Source organism: Acipenser ruthenus, chromosome 51 (genome assembly GCF_902713425.1).
Source record: "Acipenser ruthenus chromosome 51, fAciRut3.2 maternal haplotype, whole genome shotgun sequence".
Taxonomy (NCBI): Eukaryota; Metazoa; Chordata; class Actinopteri; order Acipenseriformes; family Acipenseridae; genus Acipenser; species Acipenser ruthenus.
Window position 1 is genome coordinate 5923130 of NC_081239.1, and position 20868 is coordinate 5943997.

Here is a 20868-nt window from a genome sequence, read left to right on the forward strand (position 1 = left end):
TTCTGACTTTGTTCTGCTCTTCTCCATTGCTTCCTCAGCTGTCTCCTTTCTCTAAGTAAGCGTTCAATCTCCTGCTGCCGTCTAGACTTTCCAGGAATAGTTTGTACTTTTTTCTTCCTTTTTTCAACTCCAAACCTCTCACTTCCATATGCGTAGATGATGTCCCCAAATTTATCCAGCTTCTTTTCAACCGTTCCACTTAATCTTTCCAATGCAAAGCAGAGATCTGTGTTTACTGTGTCCCATGCAGTTTTCTCACAAGCTCTTGGCCATTTAACTCCAGGTTTGTGCCAGTTGAGGTTCTTTTCTCTCTTATGCTGGTTTGTCTGACCGGGTTCACAAGGATCATTAGGTTCATCACTAACTGTGTCCATGCAAGTCCTCCTCACATCTATGACAGGGGTGCTGATATCCTGCGAACTGTGGTTTGCTTCCTGTCGCTGGATTTCATTCGAATGACTTGACTGACTTCGTAAGAAGTACTGATCAATGCGAGGCCCTTGTCCCTTCTCCCTCAAGCATTTCATTCTCCCTTGATGAATCTTCAAATACCTGACCGTTGTCACCTTGCTCCAGCCGCAGACACAAACCTGGAGTTCCATGTCTTTGTTAACTGCAGATCTTGAACTAGTCTTTTGTGAAGTTCTCTCCATACTCATATCCGTTTCCATTCCTAAGTCGTTAATCGTGTTGTCCAACGTTGAGTCATCTTCCGTCCCCGCTCGCAGACTCTAGGGGTATTTTTCTCTTTAATTTAATTACATTGAATTATTTAATTCATCACAATGTATCACACATGGGGATTGCATTCATTTGCAGTCCATTATAACCTCATTGTAATGTTTACATGTCCTGTAGTTAGTTTCTAGATTCTCAGACTATACAGAGTCAGTTTGATGTCATTGTTCAACATGAACTTTATTGTAACAGTATACAGTCCTTATCATGGGTGTGTACACGGTTTTATTTACTATTTTATATTGATTAATTCATTTATTTATCTAACACCTCAATTAGTGTGTGTAATTCATGATGAGTTACGTGTGATCTCATTTATCAGCTGATACAATATGAATTCATGATGCATACATTTCTAATTGTAATAATGTAATTCCGTGTCTGCAATTCATCATGCATTACATATGAACAGACGCTTATTTTAATGTGTTACCGTGTATTTAATACAGCGTTGACAGGCGTAAAGATAACATGTCGTTCCCCTCCACTAATAAGGGGGCAGCAGTAGTTTTAGTAGCTATTTCAATTCGATTGGCAGCTCACTCGTGATCTCGGCATCGTCTCTTTGGTTCACAGCCGCAGCCAGCCTCCCGCAGCTGCTTTTCAGAGCTGCGCTGGAACTGCGCAGATTTCAGCGGGTGGAGTTTAGTGACGTCACGCAGCAGCCCTCGCAGAAGGCGTGTCTGTGCAGAACTGCGCAGCAGCGGCGGCTTTGGGATTCAGCGCGCCCGCGCGCATTAGAAGCAGAGACAGTCGAATCTGCCGCCATTTCGGATTCCGCGCCGCGTCAGCATCACGCCGAACACACAGCGCTGCAAGAGCCGACACGGGGAGCTCTGCATCCAGCTTCATGACCTCGTCGAGCCGCCCTCGCATCGGGATAGGGAGACCGACACCAATCATACGAGGCGGTTCCGACCAGACACGCCTTCTGCTAGGGACGCGTTCATTTCAGTACAGGAAACAGAAAGGTGTGCTGTGATTACCTGGAGAGAGCTGAATGCAGCCGCTGGTGATTTTACAACACGCTGTCTGTCTGCTGCTGTTCAAAGTGTTTAGTTTGGGTTGAAATGTTGTTGTTTTTTTTTTTAAATATAAATAATTTGTGAGTTTTGTGTTTGTTTATTACCTGCACGGAGTTCCGGGAAAATAAAACAATCCGTTTTCTCTGTTGAATTTCACACACAGAGTGGAGCGTGTCATTCGTATCTACAGACAAGTTGAGCTTTTCAATGAGATTATTTACTGAAAAAAAAAAAACATTTAAACGCGTTTAATTCTGAAAGACGGAAGTTACTCCTTGCAAAGTCTGTTTGTGTCGTTTCTTTATCACACCAGAGAAGTGATGAATATGTTTGAATGAGAAGGCTTCGGTAAAAACACATATATCTTAGTAAATACAAACCGAAGGCGGTGTTTCTGAATGCAAAGAGGATTCCGCTAGACCAGTTTCAAACTAAAACCAGTGAAGATGGACGTCAGTGTCTCCGTGTCGTGGTTTCAAGACGAGCTCGCCTCCACCGTCGAGCTCGCAGTGAAAGCGGCTGCAGACAGCGTCGTGTGCGCGATTACTGAAGCTGTCTGCAGCAAATTCACTGAATTACAAGAGGAAATGTCTGGAGTGAAGAGAGAGAATGAAAGTCTGAAGCTGAGATTGGAAATATCAGAGAGCGAGCTGAAAGCCGTGCGAGGGTGTATAAACGCTGCACATGCAGACATTAAACAGCCTTTCATATTTCAAGGTAAGATTGGTTTTATTGGGTGGTATTGCTCGGTCAATCCAACACCTCAAACCGCCTTCTACTGGAAAGATCTTGGGTCGAATCTCTCTTCAGACACGTTTTAAAGTGTTTGATTATTATAAGCGCGGTTAATAGCACAGCTCTGTCCTAATATTGGTTATAAGGAGTCTAATTGAGGCATTGTGTTATTTTATAGATTATAAGAACGTAGTGCATCTAACCTAGTCTAATTCATATTTAAATAGGTATTCTAGAAACTACTATATTGGTAAGTCTTAACCAGTCTGTAATTAGAGAGACTTGCAGTGTCCTTCTGGTAAAGTGTATAGAGTCCCGCTGAGACAGTCACAGACCATGTTGCAGAGCTTGAGAATGTAAATATCTCTGTGATGTATTTGTGAGGGTCTTTTAATAGAGCCTTTTATTAGACACAGTGTACAGACCCTGATTAACAGCAGTACTTGAAATAATAGCGCGCTCACAATGTTTTTTAAATTATATAATCAAAACACGTGCTGAATATCATTCTGCAAGAAATGAAAAAAAATATGCAGCCCAACTACATAAAAAATGCTCGTGGAAACACGCTTTTATTGAATGGAGGTTTTACTGATCGTATTTACCAGTCTAGTTATGATGGAGCTGTATGGGAACAGTGAAAAAAAAACTTTAATCGTCTGCAATCAGAAAATCTGTGGTGAAGCCCGCTCTGACTGCGTCGCTGTCATGTCCCTCATGGTGATGTCGTAGTGCTGTTATGTGCAGTCACTGTCATGTCCCTCGTGGTGATGTCATAGTGCTGTTATGTGCAGTCGCTGTCATGTCCCTCGTGGTGATGTCATAGTGCTGTTATGTGCAGTCGCTGTAATGTCCCTCGTGGTGATGTCGGTGTGGTTTTAGACTCGCTTTTATTTCATGTAACTGTATATATTATACTATAACAGTGTGTATTATTAAGAATGGATAGTGGTGCAGTATATATTATACTATAACAGTGTGTATTAAGAATGGATAGTGGTGCAGTATATATTATACTATAACAGCGTGTATTATTAAGAATGGATAGTGGTGCAGTATATATTATACTATAACAGTGTGTATTATTAAGAATGGATAGTGGTGCAGTATATATTATACTATAACAGTGTGTATTATTAAGAATGGATAGTGGTACAGTATATATTATACTATAACAGTGTGTATTATTAAGAATGGATAGTGGTACAGTATATATTATACTATAACAGTGTGTATTAAGAATGGATAGTGGTGCAGTATATATTATACTATAACAGTGTGTATTATTAAGAATGGATAGTGGTGCAGTATATATTATACTATAACAGTGTGTATTATTAAGAATGGATAGTGGTGCAGTATATATTATACTATAACAGTGTGTATTATTAAGAATGGATAGTGGTGCAGTATATATTATACTATAACAGTGTGTATTATTAAGAATGGATAGTGGTGCAGTATATATTATACTATAACAGTGTGTATTAAGAATGGATAGTGGTGCAGTATATATTATACTATAACAGCGTGTATTATTAAGAATGGATAGTGGTGCAGTATATATTATACTATAACAGTGTGTATTATTAAGAATGGATAGTGGTGCAGTATATATTATACTATAACAGTGTGTATTAAGAATGGATAGTGGTGCAGTATATATTATACTATAACAGCGTGTATTATTAAGAATGGATAGTGGTGCAGTATATATTATACTATAACAGTGTGTATTATTAAGAATGGATAGTGGTGCAGTATATATTATACTATAACAGTGTGTATTATTAAGAATGGATAGTGGTGCAGTATATATTATACTATAACAGTGTGTATTAAGAATGGATAGTGGTGCAGTATATATTATACTATAACAGTGTATATTATTAAGAATGGATAGTGGTGCAGTATATATTATACTATAACAGTGTGTATTATTAAGAATGGATAGTGGTGCAGTATATATTATACTATAACAGTGTGTATTATTAAGAATGGATAGTGGTACAGTATATATTATACTATAACAGTGTGTATTATTAAGAATGGATAGTGGTGCAGTATATATTATACTATAACAGTGTGTATTATTAAGAATGGATAGTGGTGCAGTATATATTATACTATAACAGTGTGTATTATTAAGAATGGATAGCGGTGCAGTATATATTATACTATAACAGTGTGTATTATTAAGAATGGATAGTGGTGCAGTATATATTATACTATAACAGTGTGTATTATTAAGAATGGATAGTGGTGCAGTATATATTATACTATAACAGTGTGTATTAAGAATGGATAGTGGTGCAGTATATATTATACTATAACAGCGTGTATTATTAAGAATGGATAGTGGTGCAGTATATATTATACTATAACAGTGTGTATTATTAAGAATGGATAGTGGTGCAGTATATATTATACTATAACAGTGTGTATTATTAAGAATGGATAGTGGTGCAGTATATATTATACTATAACAGTGTGTATTAAGAATGGATAGTGGTGCAGTATATATTATACTATAACAGTGTATATTATTAAGAATGGATAGTGGTGCAGTATATATTATACTATAACAGTGTGTATTATTAAGAATGGATAGTGGTGCAGTATATATTATACTATAACAGTGTGTATTATTAAGAATGGATAGTGGTACAGTATATATTATACTATAACAGTGTGTATTATTAAGAATGGATAGTGGTGCAGTATATATTATACTATAACAGTGTGTATTATTAAGAATGGATAGTGGTGCAGTATATATTATACTATAACAGTGTGTATTAAGAATGGATAGTGGTGCAGTATATATTATACTATAACAGTGTGTATTAAGAATGGATAGCGGTGCAGTATATATTATACTATAACAGTGTGTATTAAGAATGGATAGTGGTGCAGTATATATTATACTATAACAGTGTGTATTATTAAGAATGGATAGTGGTGCAGTATATATTATACTATAACAGTGTGTATTATTAAGAATGGATAGTGGTGCAGTATATATTATACTATAACAGTGTGTATTAAGAATGGATAGTGGTGCAGTATATATTATACTATAACAGTGTGTATTATTAAGAATGGATAGTGGTGCAGTATATATTATACTATAACAGTGTGTATTAAGAATGGATAGTGGTACAGTATATATTATACTATAACAGTGTGTATTATTAAGAATGGATAGTGGTGCAGTGTATATTATACTATAACAGTGTGTATTAAGAATGGATAGTGGTGCAGTATATATTATACTATAACAGTGTGTATTAAGAATGGATAGTGGTGCAGTATATATTATACTATAACAGTGTGTATTAAGAATGGATAGTGGTGCAGTATATATTATACTATAACAGTGTGTATTATTAAGAATGGATAGCGGTGCAGTATATATTATACTATAACAGTGTGTATTATTAAGAATGGATAGCGGTGCAGTATATATTATACTATAACAGTGTGTATTATTAAGAATGGATAGTGGTGCAGTATATATTATACTATAACAGTGTGTATTATTAAGAATGGATAGCGGTGCAGTATATATTATACTATAACAGTGTGTATTATTAAGAATGGATAGTGATGCAGTATATATTATACTATAACAGTGTGTATTAAGAATGGATAGTGGTGCAGTATATATTATACTATAACAGTGTGTATTAAGAATGGATAGTGGTGCAGTATATATTATACTATAACAGTGTGTATTAAGAATGGATAGTGGTGCAGTATATATTATACTATAACAGTGTGTATTATTAAGAATGGATAGTGGTGCAGTATATATTATACTATAACAGTGTGTATTAAGAATGGATAGTGGTACAGTATATATTATACTATAACAGTGTGTATTAAGAATGGATAGTGGTGCAGTATATATTAAAATATAACAGTGTGTATTATTAAGAATGGATAGTGGTGCAGTATATATTATACTATAACAGTGTGTATTAAGAATGGATAGTGGTGCAGTATATATTATACTATAACAGTGTGTATTATTAAGAATGGATAGTGGTGCAGTATATATTATACTATAACAGTGTGTATTATTAAGAATGGATAGTGGTGCAGTATATATTATACTATAACAGTGTGTATTATTAAGAATGGATAGTGGTGCAGTATATATTATACTATAACAGTGTGTATTATTAAGAATGGATAGTGGTGCAGTATATATTATACTATAACAGTGTGTATTATTAAGAATGGATAGTGGTGCAGTATATATTATACTATAACAGTGTGTATTATTAAGAATGGATAGCGGTGCAGTATATATTATACTATAACAGTGTGTATTATTAAGAATGGATAGCGGTGCAGTATATATTATACTATAACAGTGTGTATTAAGAATGGATAGTGGTGCAGTATATATTATACTATAACAGTGTGTATTATTAAGAATGGATAGTGGTGCAGTATATATTATACTATAACAGTGTGTATTATTAAGAATGGATAGTGGTGCAGTATATATTATACTATAACAGTGTGTATTATTAAGAATGGATAGTGGTGCAGTATATATTATACTATAACAGCGTGTATTATTAAGAATGGATAGTGGTGCAGTATATATTATACTATAACAGTGTGTATTATTAAGAATGGATAGTGGTGCAGTATATATTATACTATAACAGTGTGTATTATTAAGAATGGATAGTGGTGCAGTATATATTATACTATAACAGTGTGTATTAAGAATGGATAGTGGTGCAGTATATATTATACTATAACAGTGTATTAAGAATGGATAGTGGTGCAGTATATATTATACTATAACAGTGTGTATTATTAAGAATGGATAGTGGAGCAGTATATATTATACTATAACAGTGTGTATTAAGAATGGATAGTGGTGCAGTATATATTATACTATAACAGTGTGTATTAAGAATGGATAGTGGTGCAGTATATATTATACTATAACAGTGTGTATTATTAAGAATGGATAGTGGTGCAGTATATATTATACTATAACAGTGTGTATTATTAAGAATGGATAGCGGCCCAGTATATATTATACTATAACAGTGTGTATTATTAAGAATGGATAGTGGTGCAGTATATATTATACTATAACAGTGTGTATTAAGAATGGATAGTGGTGCAGTATATATTATACTATAACAGTGTGTATTAAGAATGGATAGTGGTGCAGTATATATTATACTATAACAGTGTGTATTATTAAGAATGGATAGTGGTGCAGTATATATTATACTATAACAGTGTGTATTATTAAGAATGGATAGTGGTGCAGTATATATTATACTATAACAGTGTGTATTAAGAATGGATAGTGGTGCAGTATATATTATACTATAACAGTGTGTATTATTAAGAATGGATAGTGGTGCAGTATATATTATACTATAACAGTGTGTCTTATTAAGAATGGATAGTGGTGCAGTATATATTATACTATAACAGTGTGTCTTATTAAGAATGGATAGTGGTGCAGTATATATTATACTATAACAGTGTGTATTAAGAATGGATAGTGGTGCAGTATATATTATACTATAACAGTGTGTATTATTAAGAATGGATAGTGGTACAGTATATATTATCCTATAACAGCGTGTATTATTAAGAATGGATAGTGGTGCAGTATATATTATACTATAACAGTGTGTATTAAGAATGGATAGTGGTGCAGTATATATTATACTATAACAGTGTGTATTATTAAGAATGGATAGTGGTGCAGTATATATTATACTATAACAGTGTGTATTATTAAGAATGGATAGTGGTGCAGTATATATTATACTATAACAGTGTGTATTAAGAATGGATAGTGGTGCAGTATATATTATACTATAACAGTGTGTATTATTAAGAATGGATAGTGGTGCAGTATATATTATACTATAACAGTGTGTATTAAGAATGGATAGTGGTGCAGTATATATTATACTATAACAGTGTGTATTATTAAGAATGGATAGTGGTGCAGTATATATTATACTATAACAGTGTGTATTATTAAGAATGGATAGTGGTGCAGTATATATTATACTATAACAGTGTGTATTATTAAGAATGGATAGCGGTGCAGTATATATTATACTATAACAGTGTGTATTATTAAGAATGGATAGCGGTGCAGTATATATTATACTATAACAGTGTGTATTATTAAGAATGGATAGTGGTGCAGTATATATTATACTATAACAGTGTGTCTTATTAAGAATGGATAGTGGTGCAGTATATATTATACTATAACAGTGTGTATTAAGAATGGATAGTGGTGCAGTATATATTATACTATAACAGTGTGTATTATTAAGAATGGATAGTGGTGCAGTATATATTATACTATAACAGTGTGTATTATTAAGAATGGATAGTGGAGCAGTATATATTATACTATAACAGTGTGTATTATTAAGAATGGATAGTGGTGCAGTATATATTATACTATAACAGTGTGTATTATTAAGAATGGATAGCGGTGCAGTATATATTATACTATAACAGTGTGTATTATTAAGAATGGATAGTGGTGCAGTATATATTATACTATAACAGTGTGTATTAAGAATGGATAACGGTGCAGTATATATTATACTATAACAGTGTGTATTATTAAGAATGGATAGTGGTGCAGTATATATTATACTATAACAGTGTGTATTATTAAGAATGGATAGTGGTGCAGTATATATTATACTATTACAGTGTGTATTATTAAGAATGGATAGTGGTGCAGTATATATTATACTATAACAGTGTGTATTATTAAGAATGGATAGTGGTGCAGTATATATTATACTATAACAATGTGTATTATTAAGAATGGATAGTGATGCAGTATATATTATACTATAACAGTGTGTATTAAGAATGGATAGTGGTGCAGTATATATTATACTATAACAGTGTGTATTAAGAATGGATAGTGGTGCAGTATATATTATACTATAACAGTGTGTATTAAGAATGGATAGTGGTGCAGTATATATTATACTATAACAGTGTGTATTATTAAGAATGGATAGTGGTGCAGTATATATTATACTATAACAGTGTGTATTATTAAGAATGGATAGTGGTGCAGTATATATTATACTATAACAGTGTGTATTATTAAGAATGGATAGTGGTGCAGTATATATTATACTATAACAGTGTGTATTATTAAGAATGGATAGTGGTGCAGTATATATTATACTATAACAGTGTGTATTATTAAGAATGGATAGTGGTGCAGTATATATTATACTATAACAGTGTGTATTAAGAATGGATAGTGGTGCAGTATATATTATACTATAACAGTGTGTATTAAGAATGGATAGTGGTGCAGTATATATTATACTATAACAGTGTGTATTATTAAGAATGGATAGTGGTGCAGTATATATTATACTATAACAGTGTGTATTATTAAGAATGGATAGTGGTGCAGTATATATTATACTATAACAGTGTGTATTATTAAGAATGGATAGTGGTGCAGTATATATTATACTATAACAGTGTGTATTATTAAGAATGGATAACGGTGCAGTATATATTATACTATAACAGTGTGTATTAAGAATGGATAGTGGTGCAGTATATATTATACTATAACAGTGTGTATTATTAAGAATGGATAGTGGTGCAGTATATATTATACTATAACAGTGTGTATTATTAAGAATGGATAGTGGTGCAGTATATATTATACTATAACAGTGTGTATTATTAAGAATGGATAGTGGTGCAGTATATATTATACTATAACAGTGTGTATTATTAAGAATGGATAGTGGTGCAGTATATATTATACTATAACAGTGTGTATTATTAAGAATGGATAGTGGTACAGTATATATTATACTATAACAGTGTCTATTCTATTATTAAAATCTATAATTTGCTCAAAACAGCGTGAAGCTGCAGTTTGTTAGAAAAATTCTAATCATAAAATAAATAAATAAAGTACATTGTTCAGCTCATGGTAAACAGAATTAGGAAACGATCGCTCATATTGTTTAAAACACAGACACTTCCTAATACAGGTTACTATTTAAGAGCAGAGGATGCATGCAATAGGGAGAGCCACACCAGTACAAATGTATTGTAATACTTGAAGGGATGTGATTGGATGCATATCTACAGTTCACATGACGTTGCACAAGCAAGCTTCCAATGTTGTTACTAATGATTATTACACAGGTGGAGTTTGTACAAAAAACATGTTGCTGCACTTTGAAGAGTCAGAATTGTGTAAATCACTTGTTTCCATGAAGCTGCTTTGAGAATAAGCAGCTCTCCTGCTGCAGCCCCTTGTCTGCTCGTTGTATTTGACACATTGAAACTTGTATTCTGTGATGACAGTTTCCATCCCAACCATGATCACAATACAGTATGAGTTCACAGAAAGATATTCCTCAGACACTTTGCTGAGACTTCCCTCTGTTGTCCTCAGCTGTTGTGCTGTTTCCTGCTGCGAGGGAAATTGTGTTTTAATTTGGGAGTTAAAAAAGGGTAAAGTAGCACTATTAATTAAAAATAAATCAATAAAATAAGACAAATAGCTCCTCTTAGACCCGGTGACATTATGTTGACTCAGAAATGTCTTCATCTAGACAATGTGGGGAAGCTATAAAAAAGGCCAAGAAGATGCTTGGATATATTGTGAGAAGTGTTGAATTTAAATCAAGGGAAGTAATGTTAAAACTTTACAATGCATTAGCAAGACCGCATCTAGAATATTCTGTTCAGTTCTGGTCACCCCGTTACAAAAAGGATATTGCTGCTCTAGAAAGAGTGCAAAGAAGAGCAACCAGAATTATCCCGGGTTTAAAAGGCATGTCGTATGCAGACAGGCTCAAAGAATTGAATCTATTCAGTCATTCTGACAAGGGGCTGGCTTTGTAGAGGAACCTAGCTAGTAAGTAAGAGTTGTAATTTTATACAGTTTTGTTTCCCACAGATCCCATAGAGAGCCACGCTATCCCTCAATCTGAAGCACAGGAAGGGCCAAAGATAGAAGCAGTTTACACACAAGAGGAGTCCTTTGAGCAGGAGTGGTGTGCAAGTCTAATACAGATTACAGGGCTGCCATGTGTTAAAGATGAAGACGTCCCTGAACAGGAATGTGTTCCTATTAAAGAGGAATTCATAGAACAGGAATGTGTCCCCATCGCAGAGGAACTACCTACTGAAAATAATATCTGTACACTTGAGGAGAACAACAAACTGGGATCCAACCTGTGTGATGATTCTCCATCTGAATGTGATCTGGGATTTGGAGGTAATCCTACAAAACAAGCAGCATTGAGCTGCCTATTGATCCTGCAGAACCTGGTACTGAACACCAGCAGTGTGCTTGAGATTCATATTTTAACAAGGGGGAGCTGCCCAACCACTATGTCAACAAGGACATCACTGTGCTTGCTCCTGAGACACCTGCTAGCTGTGCAGCCACTGCCACGCCTCTTTAGAATGCTGTGAGGTCAGCGCTGTCCAATCACGCTAGATGTGCAGCCACTGCCACGCCTCTTTAGAATGCTGTGAGATCAGCGCTGTCCAATCACGCTAGATGTGCAGCCACTGCCACGCCTCTTTAGAATGCTGTGAGGTCAGCGCTGTCCAATCACGCTAGATGTGCAGCCACTGCCACGCCTCTTTAGAATGCTGTGAGGTCAGCGCTGTCCAATCACGCTAGATGTGCAGCCGCTGCCACGCCTCTTTAGAATGCTGTGAGATCAGCGCTGTCCAATCACGATCCTGGAGTCCATTCCACTCCTCATTGAACAGGTTCACTTCTATAAAGTGCTGCTCCTGTGCCTGGATGGAGCTTTAATTGGTTCATTTAAACAACTCAGAACAGGGTTGGAACAAAGAGCAGGAGTCAAAGGGCCAGCCTTGGACCCGCCTGTGTTAGATCTGTGCCTTTCCCCATTTCTGATAGACTGTTTGCAGTTGTGCTGCTCCCACAGCGTTACAGAGCTGCAGGGATCACATGTCCCATCACTGGGTGATGTCACATCCAGTCGGGTTGCTTAGCGTCACCAGAAGAAACATTTCAGTAGACCATTTCTGTGGAGAGTATGCAGCAGCATCGCCACAATGAGAGTGAACCCGTATTGTATGACCCATCAGTCTTATTTTATTTCTTAAACTTTATTCAAATACAATATCATGTTTTAAAAGCTCATCTCACTACAACTATCCCAGGGACTGTAATGTTTTCTCTGAGGCACATTTCACTCTTGTGCGTCTCACAGTAAGCATTGCTGTGTTGTTATTGTCATGTTTATGACATGAAGCCCTGCAGAACAGTGCATGTGGAAGAATGCTGTACAATAACCTTTGTCTCTCTTCTCTTTCTTTCTTTAGCTTCTAAAGTAGATGGAGAATACGACTCCACTCCATCACCCCAGTGCAAAAACTCTTCTAGAGGCAAACCACAGTGCAAGAAACACAGAGAAACAACACCCCAAGAAGAGTATGTGAAGACATTGAGAACTCACTCAGTTAAAATCCCTTCTTTACAAGACAGACACCCACTTACTGTGGAGAGTACAGAGACACCACATTCTGCATGTTTTAACAATTCTGAAACCCAGGGCAGCTTGAAGACCTTGCCTCATTCTATTAAAGGTGGGAAGAGTTCCTGTCAATTAGACGCTCCTGAAACTCACAAGGGAAATCACACAGGAGGCACTACGTGTTCCTGGGCTGATTGTGGGAAGAGTTTCAATCATATATCACTGCTTAAAAGACACCAGCGCATTCACACAGAGAAACCTTCCCACATACATTCCAGTGATAAGAGTTTCACACAGTTAGGAAATCTTCATTCACACCAGCGCATTCACACAAGAGAGAAACCTCATCACTGCACTGAGTGTGGGAAGAGATTCAGCCAGTTAGGAGACCTTAAAAGACACCATCAAATTCACACAGGAGAGAAACCTTATCACTGTGCTGTCTGTGGTAAGAGATTCAGCCAGTCTGGAGTCCTTAAAAGACACCATCAAATTCACACAGGAGAGAAACCTTATCACTGTGGTGTTTGTGGGAAGAGATTCAGCCGATTAGGAGACGTTAAAAGACACCATCAAATTCACACAAGAGAGAAACCTTATCACTGTGATGTTTGTGGGAAGAGATTCAGCCAGTCTGGAGACCTTAAAAGACACCATCAAATTCACACGAGAGAAACCTCAAAACTGTGATGTTTGTGGGAAGAGATTCAGCCTGTTTGGAAACCTTAAAAGACACCATAAAATTCACACAGGTGTGTAATCCTATCCCTGTACTTAATTGCTGGCTCTTACAGGAATCGAACATTCTCAGAATTGCAGATGCTTGGGGACATTTAAACAACAGGAGGACATTTGACTAAATACAGAAATATTTACTGAAAACAAAACAATAAACTTGCTAGATAAACAGGGTCCCCCCTAATCACAATGTGTTCAGATCAAAAGCTCACAGACTCAAATATGAACGAGTACGTCTTGTATTCATCGTCTTGTTGAGCATTCGGATTGTGTTACCTCACATTAGTAATATATTAAATAGATTGTTATTATGAATGCACGTTTCTCTTTCCTTTCTCTTGCGTTGCTCAGCCTCTTGCAGTGGGTTCTGTGGAAGCTTCCCCGATACCACGGTGAATCTGCGGTACCTCAAGACACAGCACAGTGTACTGCAGTTATCATGCGGGCAGCTTGAAGTGTAAAGCAGTACTGTTTCCAGCAGGGGGCACCAGAGAGCTTTTAGGAATGTAATGGGCTGCATACCATTGCTTCTTAACGAGATGATTTCTGCTCAGGATGTGTTTAATACTGCCCTCTCACTCTCGGGTAATCTATTAACAAACGCAGGTTCTGTGTTTTTGATATAAATTTGTTGATTGACATCGAGACTACTAAAGCAAATAAAATCTATATTAAAAATGCTTTGCTGTCTGTATTAAATGCTGTTTTAAATGTTGTTCAGTGTCTTCAATCAAGGATTTCATTTTAAAACTCCAGTAATAAATACCGTAGACGTCCTTGTTTCTGCATTTCTTATATATACCATGACTGGAGCAGATTTTTAAACTGCTGTCTGCTCATACAAGCGATCCATGTGCAATCAAAACATATATTTTGTCATTAAGTATTCTATAGCTCTGTGGTTTATACAAATATTTTTTTCATGTTTAACTTGATGTTGCTTTGAAGCCCGTTTCAGTTCTATGCTTTCCTGTAAAATGTTCTCCGCTGTTACAAGTTTGTTATAACTTTATATTATTTATGATTTTGGGAAATGCACTCTCGTTAGATATTTTATGATCTGTAGTTTCAAGTCGTTATTATTTGTAGTGTTTTAGATTGCAAGGTTGTGAGATTTTAAACAGCAATCTCACACGCCTGCATGGAAGTTAGAATCAGGGATGGAGGATTTATAAACTGCAGAATCAGGAATGGAAGACAGAGCAGGCATTTTCAATACTTGGAAATGGGACTTTTAGCAACAATGCTTCCATCTTTTGTTTGAAGTAGATTGTGATTAGCTGCTTCACAGCTTAGTATGCAGCTCTGTACTGAATCCACAAGTTCATCGCAATTGACCCAGGTGGTTCTCATTGCTGGCTTCATTAGGAGCACTAGGCACTGGGAAATGTAGTTCTGATGCCATTTTAAAATCCCAGAACTACATTCTCTTTAACAGATTTGCATAAGTGCTGTGCGCTTCACCACTATCTGTGGAAGAGGCTGAAAGCAGAGCCACGCAATGCTGTTACAAAGCAATGCCAGCAGCATTCATCTGGAGAGCCTGCACAACCTCTGCACCAGATTTACAGCCTAATAAAGTCAAGGATACCAGATCTGATGACAGCACTGGAAGATGCTATTGATAGTGATGGTGTTGGAGTGGAGACACAAGAGGCTGTCCCTGGAACATCAGGTATCATTCATCTTCAACTTTCAGCTTTTATTTTATTTTTTTTCTTTTAAGATGTGGGTCGCACCCCCTGTGCAGCTGTGTGATCTGATGCAGTATTTATAAATGCATCTAGACAATTCCTGCCGTACCTTTCTCTGCACATAAACTTGTCCAGGTATGACGGTATCAGCTCCTCTTCCTGCCCTGTATTGTTTTAAATGGTTTCTTAACACAGGCTCTGTAGCTGTCCAGCCGTAAACTGCAAAGTCAGTTTGATAAATGACCGGGTATTTGATAATGCAAACAGGGTCTCAGGTTGGGTCTGCATCAGTTTCCCAACAGCAGTAAAATAGTTTGTGTAACAATAAAGACGTGTTGTAAGTGTGATTTTTATTGGAGCTTCCTTTATTAAGTGTTGTGTACGTTCTCAAGCCGGACCCTCTCATCAGTTTTACTCTCAAAGTGATATAATGATTGATTAAAATACACCAGTTTAAATGGAGCTCTCAGGTTTCAGGAGCTGTGAACTTGTTTTTCACCACAAAAAAAGTCCATAATGTCAAAGTGAAAAATAAAATCTACAAATTGTTCTAAATTAATTACAAATACAAAACAGAAAATAATTGATTGCATAAGTATTCACCCCCTTGAGTCAATATTTGGTAGAGGCACCTTTGGCAGCAATTACAGCCATGAGTCTATTTGGATAAGTCTCTACCAGCTTTGCACATCTGGACACTGCAATTTTTGCCCATTCTTCTTTGCAAAATTGCTCAAGCTCCGTCAAGTTGGATGGGGACCTTTGGTGAACAGCAATTTTCAACTCTTTCCACATATTCCCAATTGGATTGAGGTCCGGGCTTTGACTGGGCCACTCCAGGACATTGACCTTTTTGTTTTTAAGCCACTCCAGTGTGGCTTTGGCTGTATGTTTGGGGTCATTGTCCTGCTGGAAGATGAATCTTCTCCCAAGTCCCAGGTCTCTTGCAGACTTTAGCAGGTTTTCCTCCAGGATTTCTCTGTACTTTGCTGCATCCATTTTGCCCTCTATCTTCACAAGCTTTCCAGGCCCTGACGCAGAGAAGCATCCCCATAGCATGATGATGCTGCCACCACCATGCTTCACGGTAGGGATGGTGTTCTCAGGATGATGTGCGGTGTTAAGCTTGCGCCAAACATAGCGCTTAGCGTTGAGGCCAAAAAGCTCTATTTTGGTCTCATCAGACCATAGAATATTCTTCCACTTGGTCTCAGAGTCTCCCACATGCCTTCTGGCAAACTCTAGCTGAGATTTGATGTGAGTTTTTTTCAACAATGGCTTTCTTTTTGCCACTTTCCCATAAAGGCCAGTTTTGTGAAGCACCCGGGCTATTGTTGCCATATGCACAGTGTCTCCCAGCTCAGCCGTGGAACACTGTAACTCCTTTAGAGTTGCCATAGGCCTCTTTGTGGCCTCCCTGACTAGTTCCCATCTCGCCCGGATACTCAGTTTTTGAGGATGGCCTGTTTTAGACAGTGTCACAGTTGTGCGATATTCTCTCCATTTCTTAATAATGGACTTTACTGTGCTCCAGGGGATATTTAATGCCTTGCAAATGTTCTTATATCCTACCTCTGATTGGTGCTTTTTGAAGAACCTTATTCCAGATTTGCTTTGAATGTTCCTTTGTCTTCATGATGTAATTTTTGTTAGGAAATGTACTAATCAACTGTGGGACCTCCCAGAGACAGGTGTATTTAACCTGAAATCATGTGAAACACCTTAATTGCACACAGGTGGACTCCATTCAACTAATTATGTGACTTCTAAAGACAATTGGTTGCACCAGTGCTTATTTAGGTGTGTCATAGCAAAGGGGGTGAATACTTATGCAATCAATTAAAATTTTCTGTTTTATATTTGTAATTAATTTAGAACAATTTGTAGATTTTATTTTTTACTTTGACATAATGGACTTTTTTGTGTTGATCAGTGGCTAAAACTCCTAATTAAATCCATTTTGATTCCATGTTGTAACACAATAAAATGTGGAAAAGTCCAAGGGGTGAATACTTTTGAGAGCCACTGTATCTGTTTTTTATTAATATATAATTATTTTGTGAAGATGGTCTCGTTTACAGTCATGCAGACAAGGAGACTGCAGCAACGTGCTGAATATGCTGTCATTTTCTCAGATGGTAATTCATTTTTGTACCTCTTCATCTGACTACAACACTCCCATTACGATTTTGCAGTGAATTGCTTCCTTTACCCTGCTTCTCACAGCATTCATTTTGTGGCTCGCTGCCATGTGGATTTGCAACCCTTGGACCTGGGCTGAAACTTGCAGTGTGAAGAGCCCTTATATAGTGCATAAGTCTTAGTATAGAGTACATGCATGTCATTATAGTGTATGAGCAAGTAATCTCTGTATACAGTGTATGTGACTATAAGTGGGTGAATTATGTTCCAAGCAGCACCTTGTACCACGATCCTTGAGAAATAATCTCAAAATGTCAATTCCTCTGCCGACTGTTTTTGCTTTGACTACAGACTTGTGTTCAGTGTGTTGTTCCATCATGACACAGCCTCCAGCTGCCTTTCATTTTGTTTGTTGATACCTGTAACCAAAGGTTTTTTTTTTTTTAATTACATACAATATCAATTATCAATATTGTTAAACAAGCAACATTATAACTTTTGGTAAAATCATGAGCCAGAACTTAAGGGAATTTTGTACAGTCAACCCTCTTTATGCTGCCTAGGAAGTGCCATTGGCATTACAGGTAAAGTGAGGGTGAAAAAAAACAAGTTCTTTTAACATGTATGTCTTTACCAGTTATGCCCCACTTTGTCAAGAAAACATTTGCAAATCCTTGCTTTATTATTTTTTTAGATGCAATATGTAGATTTGTTTTTTTTGCTCTGGTAAAAGTAACCATGAGTTAAGTGGAATGAATTGCCTTGGTTATTTATTTAATGACTTTTTGTGGATATCCCCTATACAAGTGACATCTATATGGCCCTTTTTACATGCAAGTTGGAGTCCTGCTAAATGTCGTGCTTTAAGTGCTAAATTTAAGATGGTTTTGCTAAATTACAATAGCTGTGTTACATAGACAAGTCCTTACCAGTTTTGACCTGATGGGCTTGCTGTCCATCGTCAGGACCGTGTTGCTATCCACGTTCTACAGTTGTCATGCGAATTCCTCGTATACCAGCAATAGAGCGACTGTGGAAATAAAAGAGTGATTTTTAAATGTCGCTCTACGCTGGCGCGCCGTGAAGGTCGCTCTATATTGCTGTTATTTGTGGACTTTGCCATACAATCATAGAACATGGATAGCAACACGTTCCTGACAATGGACAGCAAGCCCATCAGGTCAAAATTGGTAAGGGCTTGTCTATGTAACGCAGCTATTGTAATTCAGCAGTACCACCTTAAATTTAACACTTAAAGCACAATATTTGGCATGACTCCAACGTGCAGGTAAACCCTGCCATTGTGTTTGATATCACCCCTTTAAAACGGCTGTTACGTTTTTCTAACTTATTATTATTATTATTATTATTTATTTCTTAGCAGACGCCCTTATCCAGGGCGACTTACAATTGTTACAAGATATCACATTATACATTATTTCACATTATACAGATATCACATTATTTTAATACAATTACCCATTTACACAGTTGGGTTTTTACTGGAGCAATCTAGGTAAAGTACCTTGCTCAAGGGTACCGCAGCAGTGTCCCCCACCTGGGGATTGAACCCACAACCCTCCGGTCAAGAGTCCAGAGCCCTAACCACTATGCTACACTGGTATCTATTTTTGGTATCTATACATATTGAAAACAGAATACACAATAAGACCTAACAAGAATGTTTAGTTCTATTTCTCTTAACGAAACTTAAAAGATGGGCGGATGTTTTTGGTATCTATATTACACAATACCATTGTACCTTCACATTTGGCACATTGATGTTGGGTGTGTTTTCTCTTTGTTACATGGCTGTGTTATGAAAGCTACTCTTGTTAAAAATGTCGTATTTCTCGTTTTGTATTTTTGAAACATAATTGCCTTGGTTATATATTCAACGACTTTAAGTGGATCAGAATGCTTGAACATCCATGAGTAAAATAAAACAAGTTATTTCACTTTTGTTAATGATATGGGTCAATAATAATATATATTTTGGAAAGTATAAGACATGACAAAACATAATTAATAAATACTACTCGCAGTGGGTAGTTTTGGTGTGTGTCTCTTGTGTTAGTGGTTTTTTATTTTCCAAGATGCCTTTTGCAAAACTATGGAAATTCAATGGCAAAAACTCTGTTAAAGTAACGTTAAGGTTTGTTTGCAAATGTCCAAACAGTTAGGAAATTGCAAGTTAAGGTAGTCATACAACCTTAACCCTGCACCCTTATGTGTGTGTTTCCTGTCACACTTGACATCACCAAGCACATGACAAATTCTCACCATATGAATATAATATAATATTGTGAGAAGTGTTGAATTTAAATCAAGGGAAGTAATGTTAAAACTTTACAATGCATTAGTAAGACCTCACCTAGAATATTGTGTTCAGTTCTGGTCACCTCGTTACAAAAGGATATTGCTGCTCTAGAAAGAGTGCAAAGAAGAGCAACCAGAATTATCCCGGGTTTAAAAGGCATGTCGTACGCAGATAGGGTAAAATAATTGAATCTATTCAGTCTTGAACAAAGAAGACTACGCGGCGATCTGATTCAAACATTCAAAATCCTAAAAGGTATAGACAATGTCAAGCCGGGGGACTTCTTTGACTTGAAAAAAGAAACAAGGACCAGGGGTCACAAATGGAGATTAGATAAAGGGGCATTCAGAAGAGAAAATAGGAGGCACTTTTTTACACAGAGAATTGTGAGGGTCTGGAACCAACTCCCTAGTAATGTTGTTGAAGCTGACACCCTGGGATCCTTCATGAAGCTGCTTGATGAGATTCTGGGATCAATAAGCTACTAACAACCAAACGAGCAAGATGGGCCGAATGGCCTCCTCTCGTTTGTAAACTTTCTTATGTTCTTATGTTCTTAATACTGGGAAATCATAGTCCTTGTGATTGGTAACATGTTCAGTATTAGCATTCCCACAATCTTTGCTGTCAAATTGTGCTTTAACCAACAATAGATGTCCATGTACTCAGAAATGTGTAATTCATGTTGAGGTATGTAGTGATGAGTATTTGATGTTTGGAAAGGAGTACCTGAAAACGAATAGGACGTGAAATATGTGTACTCTACATGTAAGATAACATTTTCCATTACATTTCACTCTATTGTATCAATATTGCTGATAGCATTTGGAGAAATGTGGTTTGTTTAACATTAGTTCCAGTAATACGAAGAAGGACCCTAACTAATTAATTAGCTCTACTGTATTTTATTAGTTTATTAGTTTTTATTTCGAACA

The 20868-nt window shown here is 36.3% G+C and overlaps 1 protein-coding gene across 2 annotated transcripts; it reads left to right on the forward strand.

Annotated features, from left to right (window-relative positions):
• The first annotated feature begins 1361 nt into the window (after positions 1 to 1361).
• Positions 1362 to 14090, forward strand: LOC131722745 (zinc finger protein 79-like). 2 transcript variants are annotated; one of them, XM_059015796.1, is made up of 3 exons: positions 1362 to 2480; positions 11464 to 11799; positions 12888 to 14090. In XM_059015796.1, exons 1-3 carry the CDS (start codon positions 2210 to 2212, stop codon positions 13727 to 13729), a joined length of 1449 nt encoding a protein of 482 aa, XP_058871779.1. In that variant the 5' UTR covers positions 1362 to 2209; the 3' UTR covers positions 13730 to 14090. The 2 variants fall into 2 exon arrangements, with proteins under 2 accessions (XP_058871779.1, XP_058871781.1); XM_059015798.1 differs by having other exon boundaries at positions 1367 to 2480; positions 11479 to 11799.
• The last annotated feature ends 6778 nt before the right edge of the window (positions 14091 to 20868 follow it).

Bases quoted from the DNA above. Each gene is read 5' to 3' on its own strand.
- LOC131722745 (XM_059015796.1), top strand. From the start codon at position 2,210: ATGGACGTCAGTGTCTCCGTGTCGTGGTTTCAAGACGAGCTCGCCTCC. The intron at 2,481-11,463 runs GTAAGATTGGTT...AATTTTATACAG, and splicing joins ACAGCCTTTCATATTTCAAG to TTTTGTTTCCCACAGATCCC. The intron at 11,800-12,887 runs GTAATCCTACAA...TTCTTTCTTTAG, and splicing joins ATGTGATCTGGGATTTGGAG to CTTCTAAAGTAGATGGAGAA.